This window comes from Pteropus vampyrus, unplaced genomic scaffold, assembly GCF_000151845.1.
Source record: "Pteropus vampyrus isolate Shadow unplaced genomic scaffold, Pvam_2.0 Scaffold130, whole genome shotgun sequence".
Classification (NCBI taxonomy): Eukaryota; Metazoa; Chordata; class Mammalia; order Chiroptera; family Pteropodidae; genus Pteropus; species Pteropus vampyrus.
In genome coordinates, this window is record NW_011888911.1 from 3,257,492 (window position 1) to 3,275,100 (window position 17,609).

At 35.8% G+C, this 17,609-nt stretch overlaps 1 protein-coding gene and 1 long non-coding RNA gene across 9 annotated transcripts in view; one reads left to right on the forward strand and one right to left on the reverse strand.

The window, feature by feature from the left end:
• CCDC15 (coiled-coil domain containing 15) overlaps positions 1-14,168 on the reverse strand; it is a 70,325-nt gene extending 56,157 nt beyond the window's left edge. For 4 of the 8 annotated variants that reach the window (XM_023534678.1, XM_023534677.1, XM_011367139.2 and 1 more), the window contains exons 1-4: positions 13,840-14,042; positions 13,286-13,468; positions 11,178-11,327; positions 4,648-4,839 (exon numbers count right to left, since the gene is read on the reverse strand). In XM_023534678.1, coding sequence (XP_023390446.1) covers positions 4,648-4,839; positions 11,178-11,327; positions 13,286-13,453 — 510 coding nt within the window. In that variant the 5' untranslated portion in view covers positions 13,454-13,468; positions 13,840-14,042. Of the gene's footprint in view, positions 1-4,647; positions 4,840-11,177; positions 11,328-13,285; positions 13,469-13,753 lie in introns of all 8 variants that reach the window. The other 4 variants (XM_023534676.1, XM_023534675.1, XM_011367137.2 and 1 more) reach the window with 4 other exon arrangements.
• A 57-nt stretch (positions 14,169-14,225) lies between these two features.
• Positions 14,226-17,609, forward strand: LOC111744230. The gene is made up of 2 exons (XR_002782054.1): positions 14,226-16,037; positions 17,128-17,609. It is a non-coding gene; the product is annotated as an uncharacterized LOC111744230 (long non-coding RNA).

Genomic DNA, 17,609 nt, shown 5'->3' on the forward strand with positions numbered 1-17,609 from the left:
TTGGACTTCCGGCCTTCAGAACTGCGAGAGAATAAATTTCTGTCATTTGAAGCCACTAAGCTTAAGGATCAAGTAAAAACATAAGCATTAAACAAAAACACAGAAAATAAGAGGATGTTATAAATCAAATTATGTAAAATGAATAGGTATATAAGCACATTTCTTATTGCAAGATAGTGGTGATCACTACATATATTTGTGAGTGCATATATGTATGTATGCATTTGTAAGTGAGCACATGTACATATATTTACATATGTAAGTTTAAACATACATGTGTGTGTGCACATGTGGTATATGTATGTGTGTGACTACATAAACAAAAAATTTGACCAAAAGTCTTTTGTATACTGAAAGCTTAGGCACAGTTTTCATTCTTTTGTAGCTATTGTTATTAACAAAGACTTTAAAAGTCCCTTATGGAAATGAGTTATTCATTTTATAGAAAACTTAGCAAATGTTTAACTACCAACAAGCAAAGGGATTCTGACTGATAAAATAAAAATTTACTATATAAACAAATTTTGAGACTTAAATCTTAAAACTGAAAGCAAACAACGGTCACATATTAAAACAAAATTTAAAACTTCAAATACAAAGGATAAAATTTGACAAATATGCAGATACCCCCCTTCATGGTTCATATTTTCTTCAGTTCTTTTTAATTTTTTCATGCAACTGTTTTAGACAATTAGGGATTAGAAAGAAGAAACATATGTAATTGTATAAATGAAACAAAGTAGTAATACTATGCAGATCATGGAAAATAAATATAAATGAGATCTAACATTCATAGACTATCACCTACTCTATTGCCAGGCAGACCTTATACCAATTTTAAATGTACATTAATGCCATAAAAATCTTCCCAAAGTTAAATTCTATTCAAGTATAATGTAGTTTATTGACAAATAATAGCATACTGATTTTTAAATGCGTTCAGCTTTTCAATGACCACAAAAATAGTACACAATTAAAACTTCAACTCGCATGAGCCCCTAGTTATAGCCCATGAACACAATACAAATACATCAATTACTTTAGCTTTCTTTTATCATTAAGTAGGCATACTAAGCTATAGGGTCGCCAGTAACCTAGACCTAATGCAAAAAGGCAGGCTGGACCAATAAAGACTCATCTAACACAATGAACTAGGAAGTAGAGAGAAAGTCAGAGACAGGAAGTAAACCTAAAAGGTCATAAGCTGGAGAAAAGAGGCTAAAAAAGCTTCAAGTATGCCAAAGCTTCAGAGCTATGATGATGAGAAAACTAGTTAGCAGTAGAAAAATCAGTAAATAAAAGAGAAGCATACATGTCGAGACAGGGTAACCAACTTCCCAGTTTACCAGAACTATCCCAGGTTTAGCACTGAAAGTCTCATGTCCTGGGAAACCCCTCAATCTCAGGTAGATAGAGAAGGTTGGTCAGCCTAGGAGAAAGAGTGAATCAACCAAGTTAATGATCAAATGCTAGTGTGAAAATCAAAGATCCCAGTTGTTGGGATCATTGAAGCTACCTCAGATTCAGAAAAACTCTCTGGTTGCTGAATCCTTAAGGAAGTTAGGATATGCATAAATTTGTGACTTTGCCCTTATTACCACATGCATATTCTTAAAGTAAACATTCTCCTTGCTTGGGTTAGCCTGAATTCTTACAGCCAAAAGCCTGAAACACCGGTTTTTTCAATGATAGATTACTGAAAACTTAGCAGGTTATTCCAATTCAATTATGGTGAATACACAATGCAATATACAAATGACATTTTATTGAATTGTACACTTGAAATCTACATAATTTTATTAACCAATGTCACCCTAATAAATTTAATAAAATATAAAAAAAAAGAGAGAATAAAAAAATTTTTTAAAGATAAGAGATTCAGTAAGAAACAAATAAAAAGCTGGAATATACCATACCAAAAAGTGGTAAACTTAATAGTCTAGAGATAAATAAAAAGTTATTACATGGTGAGAATGAAACAATGATCAGTTGTGTTCTTTAATTCCCCACCAAAATGAAGTTATCAAGAAACACAACAGGAATTCAATCCCTAGAGATAAAAGTCAGTCCTAACAAAAAGCAAGGGGCTGGGCTAATTCCTAACTTTAGGTGTCCAGTCTTATCTTATCTTAGAATAAGCAGACATTAGGAATATAGATATCCAAAAGGAGAAAAATGATAGCTCTAATCAAATACTTGAAGTGTTCTTAGGGATCACCATAGTATTTTGTCTTCTATTACTTAAGAGTACAAAACTAGGCTCAATAGGTAAAAATTATAGGGAGGAAGACTTTCACTCAATATATTGAAAAAATACTTGTAATAATTTCAAGCCTTCTAAAAATGAAATAAATAGTCTAAAAAGTAATGAGTTGCTCAACAGTGGCAGTGTTCTAGCAGAAACTAGATGGCTATATATATATTTGAGACATAAAAAGAATTCCTTAGAGAGAGAAAGGTTAAACTAGATAGATAATGTCTTTTCTTTTCTAAGATTTAAAATGTAATAAATTCAAACATACCAGAAACTTCAAAGATATAGAGTAGACAGACTACAATAATGAACGCCCACATAAATAGTAACCAGTTTGAACATATCAACTCCTAGCCAGTCTTGCTTTATCTATAATATCCTACTTTATCTCACCTTTATATTATTTTGAAGTATAGCCCAGATGTCAAGTCATTTCATCCTTAAATATTTCAATAGGTCAGATAAACTTTTAAAACCCTTCCAACTCCAAAATTCTACATTTCTATAGTTCCAAGACAAAAGAAAATTGAAAAATCCACTGACATTTATAAAGTGAACTACATTTACCGTTTACTCAACCAGTTCTAGATAAACCAAGGGAGTCAGCCCTTGAACAGTCTCAATGGCTAGTTCTTAGTGACATCTAGTGAATAAAAACTACAACACAAATGGTAAGATTAAAAAGCATCTATTGTTCTGGTATTGTACAGACATAAGTTTACAGGCTTAAAGTAGTTTAAGACCCTGAACATTCTTCAATAGTTCATCTTTTAAGAAAAAAACAGAGTATAAAAACTTTTTTTAAATTTTGTAACATGTAAGAGTTTTCATAACCTGATTTCCTCTTACCTAACACAATCTCATTTTGTGTTATTCTCCTCTATAAACTATTAATTAGAAAGGTGCCATCACATGTTCTAGACTTTTCAATGTTCCTCCTATCTCAAAATTCTCTTGACTTTACCAATTCAATTCAGGTTACCAATTCAAAATATACAGCTCAATTCTACCTCTTCTAGGGGTTCTTCCCCAACTATTTCCATGGAAGTTAAAAAATTTTGAACTCCCATAGCACAACCTTATCATCAAATACAGTAAATTTACTCTATAGTAATCTCTTATAGATTAGAGTTCTATTTGCTTTGTATCTCTCCTTGTACATATAAACCCGCAAAGGGTCCTATTTCACATTTCACTAGTATCCCTACAACGTTTAACAAACAGTACATTCAAATATCTGTGAACAAATCCCCATGTGTTCTGTTTATGTGTTATACAGATGAAGTAAAATCTGCAATACAATGGAGTTTGTAGCTACAAGCACCATGAAGGCAAGGACTGCATGTGGCTTAGTCCATGTCTTATCCTTTGTACTTTATTCAGTGCCTGGTTCAATAAATATTTGCTCAACAAATTGTTCAAAATCTTAAAAATACAAAAATGATTACAAAAATAATGACTACAAAGGAGTGACAAGAAAAAGTCATAGTCTGAGACAAAGAAAAATAACTTTTTAAGTATTTCAATATAAAATATGCTTTTGTAAAGCTAATAGCACAGTCAGATTTCCTTCATACTTTAGACCAAGCACATTAGCAGTTACACAACTTTTATTTTTCACATAATCATTATTTACATTTTTCTCTCCTCTCACTATCCCTGGGTATACATTTTTAAGTAATAAAATGAAAAATAATCCCAAAGTAGAGCTGAAAAATATGATACCAATTGGACAAAAGCTCGGGCACACTAAGGGGTAGTTGACTGGATGGCAACAAGTGATTTGAGTGGATGAATCTACCCACAGTAGTTAATTTTTAAATACTGGGTATATAAAATGAATCATTAAATAAAAGTTACATTTTTTAAAAAAATTCTGAATATGTTAATTGAGAGTTCGCTATATTATTATTTAACCTATAAATCTATTTATTGTGCGAATCAGATAAAAGGACAGAAAAAAGCAAAAAATTAACAAATGAAATGCCCCATATATATATTGAACCTTTTTGTAACAGAGGTTAGGAATCACTTCTGTCCATATGCTACAAAGTTGAGAGTAACTTACCCACAACACAATTCCAGTGTAACTGGGAAAATCTATGTTCTTTGACCCAAAGCTCTTTCTAATTAAGTTCTGAACTCTGACACTTTGGTACTTTACATTAGATGATTCTAAAGTGTCTTACCAAAAATAAATATAAATTTAAGTACACACACTCACATACATACATATATAGAAACATCCCACCATTCCCCACTTATAAAGGTAAAAAAAGGTGATAAAAAACTGTGGAGTGGAATGTGATTCCTCCTTCTCTCCACTTCATATCCTAGGTATGTCATACAACTAAAAAAATCGTAGACATAAAATAAAATGAATATGTACTTACAGCCTGGGCTTGTTGATGGAATAATCGATTCTGATTTTCTCTATCTTCTATTCCACCCCCAAGCATCCAGGAAGGCGGTAACCTAGCACTTTCAATAGCAGCATTCAAATTGTTTGGAAAAACACTTGTTCTTCTAGGAGTTAAGCATGCTGGATCTGAAGAATACATAGCTATAGAACCTTCTTTCTCTGCCTACACAAAGAAAGAAAGAGCGAGATGAGTCTATTGAGGTTCCACTCCAGTGAAATAATTCCTATAAGCCCCCCAAAAGATTTAAGATCAGCATTGGGGATTGGTAGGGAAACCAACCAACATTTACCAGGCAGCTACCATGTGCTAATAATTTACATTATCTCATCTAATTCTCACAACAATCTTATGAGACAAGTATCATATCTCCATTTTATAGGTGAAGAAGCTACTGTCCAGAGAAGATAAGTAATTAGCCCAAGATCGTTTAGCTAATAAAATAACATAAGCCAGGTTAGCATCACGGCGGAGTGAGATGACCTCTTTTTATTTCCCCTTAAATTTATAACAAGTCAAACATCTATAAACCAATGAAGTTTCTTAACATACAAACACACCTCAGAGATGCACGCATCAGTACATCTGAAGGTGCATTTATCAGAATAGGTAGGGGAGGCAGAACAGAGGGAAGGATAGAGATGGTGTCCACAAACACAGTTCTAAAGCAGCACTAGCCCCAGCTAATGCAATAAGGGTGGAGAAGTTGGAGTGCAGCCCCCACACTGTAGCCCAACAGAGGTTAAGGGAGGGCAGAAGCAGCATGGTGGCCAAGAATCTGTCTCCTCCCCCTCCCCCAACTGCAAATGAGAGGAGACCCAGTAGCAGCCACCGAGATGTGTCTAACATCACAGTGGTGAGGGCGACCATTAGAAACAAGGGGCAGCACTATGGGCTCATGAACGCAGCTCCTTCCTACCTGCCACATCCCCCCACCATGGTGGTGGTGCCCCAAGACTAAGGCAACCTGGCTACACAGTAGGGACACCCACTATCCTGTCTCCCAGGAGTCAATTTCCACACCAACAGTGACATCATGACCCCTGAAGAGCAAGTAAGCAGGTAAGAGGAAACAAAAACTTGTGCTATAGCACCATCTACTGGAAAGCAAAAGAAAGACCTCCAATGATCAACCTGCTGAATTGCTAAAATCAAAACAGTAAACAAAAAGAGTCCACTATCTTAAATGCGAAGGCAGAGGAAGAACTTATCAAGTACCAGGACTAACCAAGGTAACAAGGTGGCTCAGAGAGAAAATGAAGTCTTAATAAACCAAACTCAAAGACACGAAGACTGTGATTTAAATGACAGAGAACTCAAGATTGCAGTTTTTAAAAACTCAATGAGATATAAGAAAACTCAGAAAGGCAGTTCAGTGAGCTCAGGGATAAGATTAATGAACAAAAGGAGTACTTTACCAAAGAGAATGAAACCAAAAAAGAACCAAACAGAAGTTCTGGAGCTGAAGAACACAATAAATGTGAATAAAGAGCACATTAGAAAGCACTGGAAATAGAATAGATTAGATAGGAGAGACTTAGCAAGCTCAAAGATAGAAATCTAGAAATGATTCAGGTGGAAGAAGAGAGAACCAAAAGTTAAAAGAAAAAAAAAAATGAAAGAACTATATGAGAACTATCAACATTAGAAAGAGCAACATAAGGGTGTCCCAGAGGAGATGAATGAGAGAGAGAAAAGGGAACAGAGAGCCTATTCAAAGAAATAATTGTTGAGAACTTCTCAAACCTAGGGAAAGAACTGGACATTCAAGTACAAGAAGCTAACAGAACACCTAATTATCTCAATGCAAAATGACCTTCTCCAAGACACGTTATATTAAAACCGTCAGAAGTTAAAAAAGACAGTATCCTACAAGGAAACCCCTACAGATTTTCATCAGATTCCTCAGTATAAACTTTATAGGCCAAGAGAGAGTAGCATGATATATCAAAAATATTGAAAGAGGTAAACCACCAGCCTCGAATAATATATCCAGCAAAGTTATCCCTTAGATATGAAGAAGAAATAAAGGCTTTCCCAGAGAGACAGACAGAAGCGGGAAATTCCAACTCTATTTCAGAAAAGGATATTAAACAATTACAGCATAAAAGTTAAAGGGGGGAAGGGATAACAAAAATAACTGTAGCCACTGCAATTTGGTAATAAATGCACAATATAAAAAGGAATAATTTAAACAGAGCAACCAGAGAACAAAAGATAAAATGGCTGCAAAAGTCCTCATATATCAATAATCACCCTAAATGTAGATGAACTGAACTCACCAATCAAAAGGCAGAGTAGCTGGATGGATTAAAAAACAAGAACTGACTATAAACTGCCATCAAGAGACCCATTTCAGTTCCAAAGACAAACACAGGCTCAAAGTGAAGAGATGGAAAATGATACTCCAAGTATATGGTATCCAGAGAAAAGCAGGTGGTGGTGTATTTACATCAGACAAAATAGATTTCAAGACAAAAAAGGTAACGAGACAAAGATGGACATTTTATAATGATAAAGGGCAAAACTCACAAGAAGACATAACATTTATTAATATGTGCACCCAACCTAGTAGCACCAAAATATATAATGCAATTACTAATAGACCAATAGGGAGAAACCGACAAAAGTAGAATTATAGTACAGGACTTACATACCCCATTGACAGCAATGGATAAATCATCCAAACAGAAAGCCAATAAGGAAATATCAGCTTTCAGTGACACAGTAGACCAGAGGGACTAAATAGATATTTATAGAACTTTCCATACAAAATAACAAAATACACATTCTGTGCATACAGAACATTCTCAAAGACAGACCATATGTTCAGACATAAAACCTGTCTCAATAAATTTAGGAAGACTGAAATTATATCAAGCATCTTTTATGACCACAATGTCATGAAACTAGAAATCAACTACAAGAAGAAAGCTGGAAAAATCACAAATATGTGAAGATTAAGCAACATGCTAATGAAGAACTAACTATTGGGTCAAAGAAGAAATAAAAGAAGAAAGCAAAAGATATAGAGAAAAGTGAAAATATGACACATCAAAATTTTTGGAATGCAGCAAAAGCAATACTTTAAGGGAAGTTTACAGCATTACAGGCCTCAAGAAACAAGAAACAAGAAAAATCTCAAACAACAATCTAACATTACACCTTAAGGAACTAGAAAAAAAAGAAGAAAGCCCGAAGTCAGTAGAATAAAGAAAATAATAAAAATCAGAGCACAAATAAATGAAATACAGAATAAAAAGACAATAGAAAAATTAATGAAACAAAGAGCTGGTTCTTTGAAAAGATAAACAAAATTGACAAACCTCTAGCTATACTCACCAAGAAAAAGAGAAAGACTCAAATAAATAAAATCAGAAAAGAGAAGTTACAACGGATACCACAGTAACACAAAAGACTATACAAGAATACTAAGAAAAGCTAAACACCACCAAACTGGAAAACCTAGAAGAAACGGAGAAATTCTTAGAAACATACAACCTTCGTAGACTGAATTATGAAGAACTGGAAAACCTGAATAGACTGATCACTAGTAAGTAAATAGAAATAGTAATCAAAAACCTCCTAAAAAACAAAGGTCCAGGACCAGATGGCTCCACTGGTGAAGCCAAACATTCAAAGCAGGTTTAATATCTATCCTTCTCAAACTCTTCCAAAAAATTGAAGGGAATGCTTCCTAACTCATTTTACCAGGCCAACATTACCCTGATACCAAAACCAGGCAAGGACAACACAAGACAAGGAAAATTACAGGCCAATATCTCTGATGAACACAGAGGAAAAAATTTCTCAGCAAAATACTAGCAAATTGAATATAATATATTTAAAGGATCATATACCATGATCAAATGGGATTAATTCCAGGGACGCAACATCTGCAAATCAATCAATGTGATACACCACATTAACAAAATAAAGGATAAAAATCATATGATTATCTTAGGAGATGCAGAAAAAACATCTGAATAAATCAAAAGATACAGAGAAAAATGAATATTATAGCTTTACAACATATATGTATGATAAAAGTCTCAAAAAAATGGGTATAGGAGTAAAGTGCCTAAACATAATAAAGGTTATATATGACAAACCCACAGCTAAAGTCAGACTCAAGGGTAAAAAGCTAAAAGCTTTTCTTCTAAGATTAGGACCAAGATAAAATGCCCACTCTAGTCTATTATCCAACATACTACTGGAATTCCTAGCCAGAGCAATTACACAAGAAAAAGAAATAAAAAACATCCAAATTGAAATGGAAGAAGTAAAACTGTCACTATTTGCAATGACAAACCCTAAAGACTCCAACAAACTATTAGAAATAATAAATTAATACAGTAAAGTTGCAAGATAAAAAAAATCAGTATACAAAAATCTGTTACATTTCTACATACTAACAACAAAATATCAGAAAGAGAAATGAAGAAAACAATCTCATTTATAATCACAACAAAAAGAATAAAATATCAAGGAATAAACTTAAAGGAAGTGAAAGACCTGTACACTGAAAACTATTAGACAACTGTTGAAAAAAATTGAAGAAGGCACAACGAGATGGAAAGATAGTCCACATTTATGGATTGGAAGAATTAACATTGTTAAAATGTCCATATTACTTAAAGCAACCTACACATTCGATGCAATCCTTATCAACATCTCAATGGCACTTTTCACAGAAACAGAACAAAAAATCCTAAAATTTGTGTGGAACCACAAAATACCCTGAATAGCTAAAGCAATCCTGAGGAAAAAAAATCATGAAGCTGGAGGTATCACACGCTCCAACTTTAAACTATACTACAAAGCTATAGTAATCAAAACAGTATGGTACTGGCAAAAAACAGGCACACGGACCAATAGAACAGAACTGAAAATCCAGAAATAAACTCACACACATATAGGCAAATAATTTACAACAAAGGAGTCAAAGGAATACAATGGAGAAAGGAAAGTCTCTTCAATAAATTATGTTGGGAAAACTGGACAGCCGTATGCAAAAAAAAAAAAAAGAAAGAAAAAAAGGAAACCAGACCACTATCTTATACCATACACAAAAAATTAACTCGAAAATCGATTAAAGACTTAACTGTAAGACCTGAAAGAATAAAATACATAGAAGAAAACATAGGCATTAAGCTTCTGGACACTGGTCTCAAAGGTGTTTTTGTGAATCTGACTCTAAAAGCAAAAACAAACAAATGGGACAACATCAAACTAAAAAACTTCTGCATAGCAAAAGAAACCATTAACAAAACAAAAAGGCAACCAACCGAATGGGAGAAGATATTCGCAAATGATACTTCCAAAAAGGGGTTAATATCCAAAGTAGATAAAGAACTTAGACAACTTAACAACAGAAAAACAAAAAATCTGACTAAAAACTGGGCAGAGGATCTGAATAGACATTTTTCCAAGGAAGACATTCAGATGGCCAACAGAGACATGAAAAAATAACACTAGTTATTAGAGAAATGCTAATCAAAACCACAATGAGACATCACTTCACATCTGTTAAATTGGCTATTATTAAAAAGACAAGAAATAACAAGTGTTAGAGAGGATGTGGAGAAAAGGGAATCCTTGTACACTGTTGGTGGTAATGTAAATTGTGCAGCCACTTTGCAAAACAGTATGGAGTTTCCTTTAAAAATTAAGAATAGAACTACCATATGACCCAGCAATTCCTCTTCCGGGTATTTACCTGAAAAATATGAAAACATTAATTCATGAATGTGAATGTATCCCTAGGTTTATTGCAGCATTATTTATAATAGCCAAGACACAGAAACAACCTAAGTGTCCACCAGTGGATAAATGGATAAAGAAGATATGGTAGATATATACATGAGAATACTCTTCGGTCATAAAAAGAAGAAATATGCCTTTTTTGGCAACATGGATAGATCTCAAGGGTATTATACTAAGTGAAATAGGTCAGAAGGAAAAGGACCGAAACCATATGATTTCACTCATATGTGGAATATCAAACAAAAAAGTAACAAATGATCTAACAAAACAAACAAAAACAAACTCATAGATAATAGACAACAAAATGGTGATTACCAGAGGGAAAAGACAAAATGGGTAAAGAGGGTCAAATATATGATGACAGAAGAAAACAAGATTTTGGATGGTGAGCATGCAATAGAGTATACAGATAATGAATTGTAATGTACACCTGAAATTTACATATTAACCAATGTTACCTCAATACATGTAATTTTTAAAAACAGCATAAGCCGGAATTCAAACTCAAATCTGAATCCAACACTCTCAACATTGTTTTTAATTAGTAAAAGCAAAAAATAAATCAGAACAACACAAGAATAAAACAGTTTCTCAATATACAACTCTACTGCCCTCGCCAGCAAATCAGATTACACAAAGCATGGAATCAAAATAAAGTGATTCTGTTACTGCCTAATAGTTTATCTCATAACACACACTTTCCATTCACTCTTTACTCAGGCTCCCTTTCAACTTACTGCTTCATAAGACTTCTGAAGCTGTTTCTTTTTTCTCAGCTTAATCTGTTGGTTTACTCGGTGTTTGACTTGTTTCTGAAAATGCTTCAAAGCTTCTTGTTTTTTTCTTAGCTGTTCCTTTACTTCTTCTTCAATCATATATGCTGAAGTCTTTAAAGATGAAGGATAGAAAATGAACTTAAATGTCAACAGTTTTTCCCATTAGGGCTCTGTTATAAACACAAAGCAGTCAGGAAACAATCCTGAACAACTAATTCAGTTCTGTAATTCGAAATTCCCAATAGAGTAAGGAAATCACAGTTCAGAGATGATAATCTAGACATAGCTAGTATCAAGAACTTAGAGCAAATCACAAACTAAAAACTGAAATTTGTGAGTACTCAAAAATTTTTCATTGAACTGAAAACAATGGTATCTTCATTAACTTTTAATAAACCAATTCATATCTATCGTTACATATTTTCTAAAATGGGTAAAACAGTTCAGATACACCAGATCGTTCACCACTCACCAAATGTGTCCTATTCTAAAATGTCTTCATACTCAGAATTACGCTCCATTTTAACCGAACATGCCCTTCCTGTCATCTTCATCTAGTAAAGGCCTACTCAGTCTTCAAGACCATCTAATACCCACCTCCTAGTACCTTTCACAATCCTTTCTTCCTCTGAGCTCTCTGATTAACATCAATTGAGTACAGTATTTATTTCTTGATTCCTCCATTAGATTATGAACTCTTTGAGGGCAGGAAATGTATTTAATTCTCCTTTGTTTCCTCTAGAGTATATAACACAGAGCCATGAATATAAAGGTACTCAGTATTTACATAACACTCAATTCCAAAACTTATTCTAAACAATTGGGAACATTTTATCCCATTTGCATTCCTGATCAGTATTCACAAAGTCATATCATTCTTCTTTAAATACTGTAGTCTGAGCACATAATCACATACTACCTAAACTCTTAAAATCCTTTCTGGAAATAGGCAGAAGAGGAATAAATAAATGAATATGCACATACATACATATAAACGTAAATAAAATAAATGAATATACAACACTACAATGCTATTTAACATGTACTTTAAACATATCTCATTTCTTCTCTGAGATCAAGGACCATGAAGTAAACATATCTCAATACCTTTCACCTCATGTTCAGCACCCTGTCTATACATTCAGTAGACCTTCACACATTTTGTGCATTCCGTAAATATTTATCAAATGCCCATATTTATTAGGCACTAAGATAAAAGTGGAGATGGGATGATAAATAAGACTTATTCCCCCTGTGCTCTAGGAGCTCACATTCCATCAGGAAAAGGAGATATGTAAACAACTTAGTATGAATATATGGTGCTAAGTGCCACAATAAAATTCGAACAAATAGCTAAGTGGAACAGTTTGGCGAAAGACTATAAAAATCTTCTTTCAAAAATGTCCTCATGTGTTAATTAGTATATATGAGCGTTACCAAGTAAACAGGCACACGTGTAAACTGCACGTTTCCCTTCATCTGAAATAGTCCTTCCTACCATCTGTACTTACAGCGTATCCATTCTTTAAGGACCCACACAGGCTATAGTTCCTCATTCGTTCATTCACTCGTTCAACAAATATTTCCTGAAGGCCTACAGTAAACCAGGACAGAAATGAACAGAACATAAAGGTCTCTGTCCTTATGGAATTTATAGTTAAGCTTTCTCAGAATCCAGTCAGAATTTTCTTTTTCCTTTATTCTCTTACTGCACTTTGCCTGAATCTCCATTACCAAACCTATCAAAAACTTTAAGGAATAAATTAATGTTAACGTGAAATGTGGCAACTGTCATCTTGACTACATAGAAGGATGTCTGGGAGACATAAATAGTGCTTATGTCTTGTGCATGGCAAGCGATCAAGAGTTTGTGAGGTGAACTATATACATATATGTAAGTTTTGGCAAATACGTACATGGTTGTTCTATAATCCTAATGCAAGAATATATTTATGACAGAATAGAAACAGCATCTCCAGATTGTTCATCTTTATCTAAGCACCAGAGAAAGCTAATAAAAAGAAAGATGGGGTAGGAACTCCACCATTTTGGTTCAAACTGACACTCACATATGCTGGTATTTCCGAACTATGTGGTGAGGCAGGTTCCACCCATGCCCCAACTGGTACTATAGCCTGGTTCCTCTCAGCCAACACTGCTAACACGTCCTTGCTCTTCAAGGGGTTTAAAGCCAGAGGCAACTTTGAGGTATTTCGAGACGTCTTGTGGGGGGCCATACTTCCTGGTGACTCCTGGTAAGGAGAAAGGAAAAGCTTAAAATCTTCAAACGACCGCTTTAAAGGTTTAACCACCTAACACGTGAGCCACGGTTTCCTGAAAAGGACAGAAGTCTTGGAGGAGGCAGTAGCCTGACAGGGAGTGAAAGAACCAGGATTCTGAAGGAAAAGGAGAGAAAGAGGAAAGAAGGGAAGCAAGAAGAAACAAAGGGGAAGAAAATGCTTGAATACTGCCTCTGGAAGGAATGGGGATGAATGGGAAGAGACAAAAGGATCAGAATGAGAGAACGAGGACCGTACCCTGTGGTGGCACAGCGAGGAGAGACAGGGAGGACTAAACCGCAGCGGCCAGAGAAAAAGGGGGCTGGAAGAGTAGGGGTGGGAACCTGGGTCTGAGTCAGAGTCCAAGTAATCGGTATCCGACTATGGGGGAAGCGATGAACGAAGAGGGTGTCCTGGGGCAGATAGCAGCCTGTTTGAGGCCTTGGGGTCCCACTCTGCTGATGGAGCACCGGTCGAGTATCCAATCGCAGCTCACCAGACTCAAACCACTCCGGATACTACAATAACCGCCTACTGCAAACCGCCGCTTTCGGATGGGCCGCCCCGCCCCGCCCCTCCCCTCCGTCTCCGCCCCTTCCGGGGCTGGGCAGGCGTGAGGGGCGGGGTTAGGGCCTCGGAGTCCATCATGCTCGCTTCCTGTCTCGCTGAGGGGGCGGTGCTCGTGAGGGTGCGGGGAACCGGGCGGAAAAGGTTGGGTGCGCGGGACCACTGAGTATTGTTCCAGCCTAGGCGTGGCCGGCTGAGGGGTCAGCTGACGTGCGCTGTAGGCCCAGCACAAAGACCATCCCAAATCCTCCAGATAAGGGGATACGCATCAATTGAGGAAGCACGGGAAAAAGTAGGAAGAATGCGGGCCTGGCAGGACTTCCTCAAGGAATAAGTCATACCTTTGTACACCTCGTTACATTTACAATGCTATTTCATATATATTTCTGTATTAGAACATCGCAGCTTCGTGAGTGATCTCCCTCCCTGCTCTAAACTCTGTTATGGTCCCGGGCACTTCATTATCCCTATGAAATACCCGATCATTCGTTCATTTAACATAAAATTGAGAGCTTTTTATGTTCTAGGCACTGGAAGTATAAACTGTACAAAACAAATTTCCCTTGCTCATGGACTTTACAATATAACGAGGAGTAACCAAATAAACACATGAATAAATAAATATGTCTGATGCTGATGAGTGCTGTAAAATAAAAGCAGAAAGAGGATAAAGAGTATGTTGAGTGAAGCAGACAGGAAATTTTAGGTGGGAGAACCAGAAAAGGCTTCACTGAATTACTTTCCAGCAAAGGCTCCGGTGCAAAGTTCCACGAAATAATGGAACATGCTATTCTAACCTTAAAGGGAGGGTTTTATAAAGAATGTTCCAGGCAGAGAGAACAGTGAGTACAATCACTGCAAGGTGAGTACAGCCTGGCAAGAAGGCCGGTGTGACTGGTGCAGAGTGAGCGGGGAAGAGTGTTGAGATAGGTCAAAAGTTAGAGGGTGGAAAATCTTATAGAGCATTTTAAGTGACCAAAAGGTGTTGAGATGGGGAGCCACTAGAGGGATTTGGACAAAGAAATGCCATAATGTGATTTAAATTTTTTAAAAATCATTCTGGATGCTGCATTGAGAATAAACTGAATGCAGCAAGTGTATGAGCAAGTAGACCAATTAAGAAGCTATTCTAATAACCCAAATAGGAGATTATGATGTCTTGGATCAGGGACCTGTAGTAGATATCATGGGAAGTAGTTGGATTCCGGGTATATTTGGGAGGCAGGAATTTTAGGACCTGTTGAAAGTTAGGTATGGATTGTGTGTGCGTTTGTGTGTGTGTACACACACATGCATGTGTGAGAGAGAGGAATCAAGGGAAATTCTAGGGATTCCATTCTGAGCAGCTGACAGGATGGAGTTGCCATTTACTGAGATGGGGGACATGGTGGAAGGAGTAGGTTTGGGAGAGAGCAGATGAAGAGTTCCGTTTGGGACAGATTGTTTAATTTATCTAATGGATACTCAAGAAGGTGTATGATAAAAATGTCTGGAGTTCACAGAAGAGTTCTGGGCTAGAAATATAAATTTGGGAGCTGTTAGTCTGTAGATTTGAAGTCATGAGACTAAATAAAATCATCGAGGGACTAAATATAGACAGATAAGAAAAAGGTCCAAGGACTGAGCCCCAGGCATATTCCAACACTAAAGAGGCTGAGGAGAAGAGAAGAATCAACCAGTTAGCTAAGGAAGAAAATCAGGAGTGTGTGATACCTTGAAAGCCAACTGAAGAAAAGGTTTTATTAAAGAGGACAGACCATCTAGGTTAAATCCTGCTGACAGGTCAAAGAAGATGACGACTGAGAAGTGACTAATGGATTTAACAATGTGGAAGTCATTGATGACCTTTTTTTCTTTTTACAGATGGAAAGGCTTAATAATTTACCAAAGTGACATACAGCACATATGGGATTAGCTGGGATTTAAACCCAGGCATTCTGACTATGGAACTCATTTATATGGTAAAATAGTAATAGTAAGTACATTATAAATGTAAAGAACTATGTTATTTTTTTAAAACATAGCATGATAGAACTAGGAAGCCCGTATTGGATATCACTCTGTGGTTGACTATGGGTGATTTACTACTTTGTTTTACAATACTGTATGTTATAAGCTTTCTACAATAAGCATATACAACCATTGCAAAAATGTAATTAAATCATTATTTTTATTCACACAAATCGTTTTTAAAAAGGCAAGATACAGGAATATTTAGTAAATTATCATGGTATTTATCTGTCCAATAATTTGTATAATTATACCTATATATGAATTATACCTGTAAAGATATAGGTATAATTCATTTACCTATATCCTTAATTTTCTTTTGAGAATGCAACCAATTTTGTTAGAAAAATGTTGTGCTAAAAACTATTGCATAATACTTAATTATATTTCTTCATTGATGACTTTTAAAAGAGCAGTGTTTTTGGAGTAGTTGTAGACCTAAGAGAGAGGGGAGGAGGAATTGGAGACAGCAATTTTTGTTAACTCTTTCAATGAGTTTTGTTGTAAAGGGACACAGAGAAATGGGTAGCTGACAGGAGAGATAGGATCATAAGAGGGTTCTTCTCTTTAAGATTACAGCATACTTTTTTGTTGATGGGAATTACCCAGTAGACAGGAGAAAACTGACAATGCAGGAGAGAGATGGGAGAAGTTTTGTGTCTATGTTCTTAACTGGGCAGAAGGAAATGAGATCTAGTGAACAGGTGGAGGTTTGGGCCTAAGATAGCAAGACAGCAGTTCTTCATAACAATAGCATTAAAAATAGAATATAAACTGGTAATTGGTGGTAGGAACTTGTGGAAGTTCTTTCCTGATTGCTTTTTTTTTTTTTTTTTAATATAAAATAGTATTGCAGCCAACCTACAAAATGGCCTCTAATGATCCTCACCTCCTGGGACTCACACCCTTGTGTAGTCTCCTCTCACACTGTACAGGGTTGTTCTGCGTGACCAACAGATTATGGCAGAAGTGATGGTGTGTCACTTCGGAGGTTAGGTTATAAAAAATGCTGTGTCCTCCCTCTCTCTCACTCTTGCTCTCTCTCTTTCTCTCAGATCATTCACTCTGGGGGAAGTCATTTATGTCATGAACAGCCCTGTTAAAAGGCTCACATGGCAAAAAACTGAAACCTCCTGCCAACAGCCCTATGGAATGATCTTGAAAGTGGATCCTTCAGCCCCAATCAAGTCTTCAGAGACTGTAGTCTTGGCCAAAACAACTTGGCTGCAACCTCATAAGAGAACCTAAGCCAAACTACCCAGCCAGAAACCTGATCTCTGCATGAGATGTTTCTTGTTTAAGATGCTAAATTTTGGAGTAATCTGTTACACAGCAAGAGAAAACTAATACAAATAAGAAGCAAGGCCATCATTTAATAAAGTAGATGAAAAGATGTTGGAAGTTTAAGAAAGGAAGATAAAGTATAAAATAGTTGTCCAGAAGAGTGGAAGTATGAACTAGGGACATGTATAATTGCCAGATGGCCTTAAGGACCCATGTGAGGTTTATGATTATAAATTTAAAATGGTACCAGTCA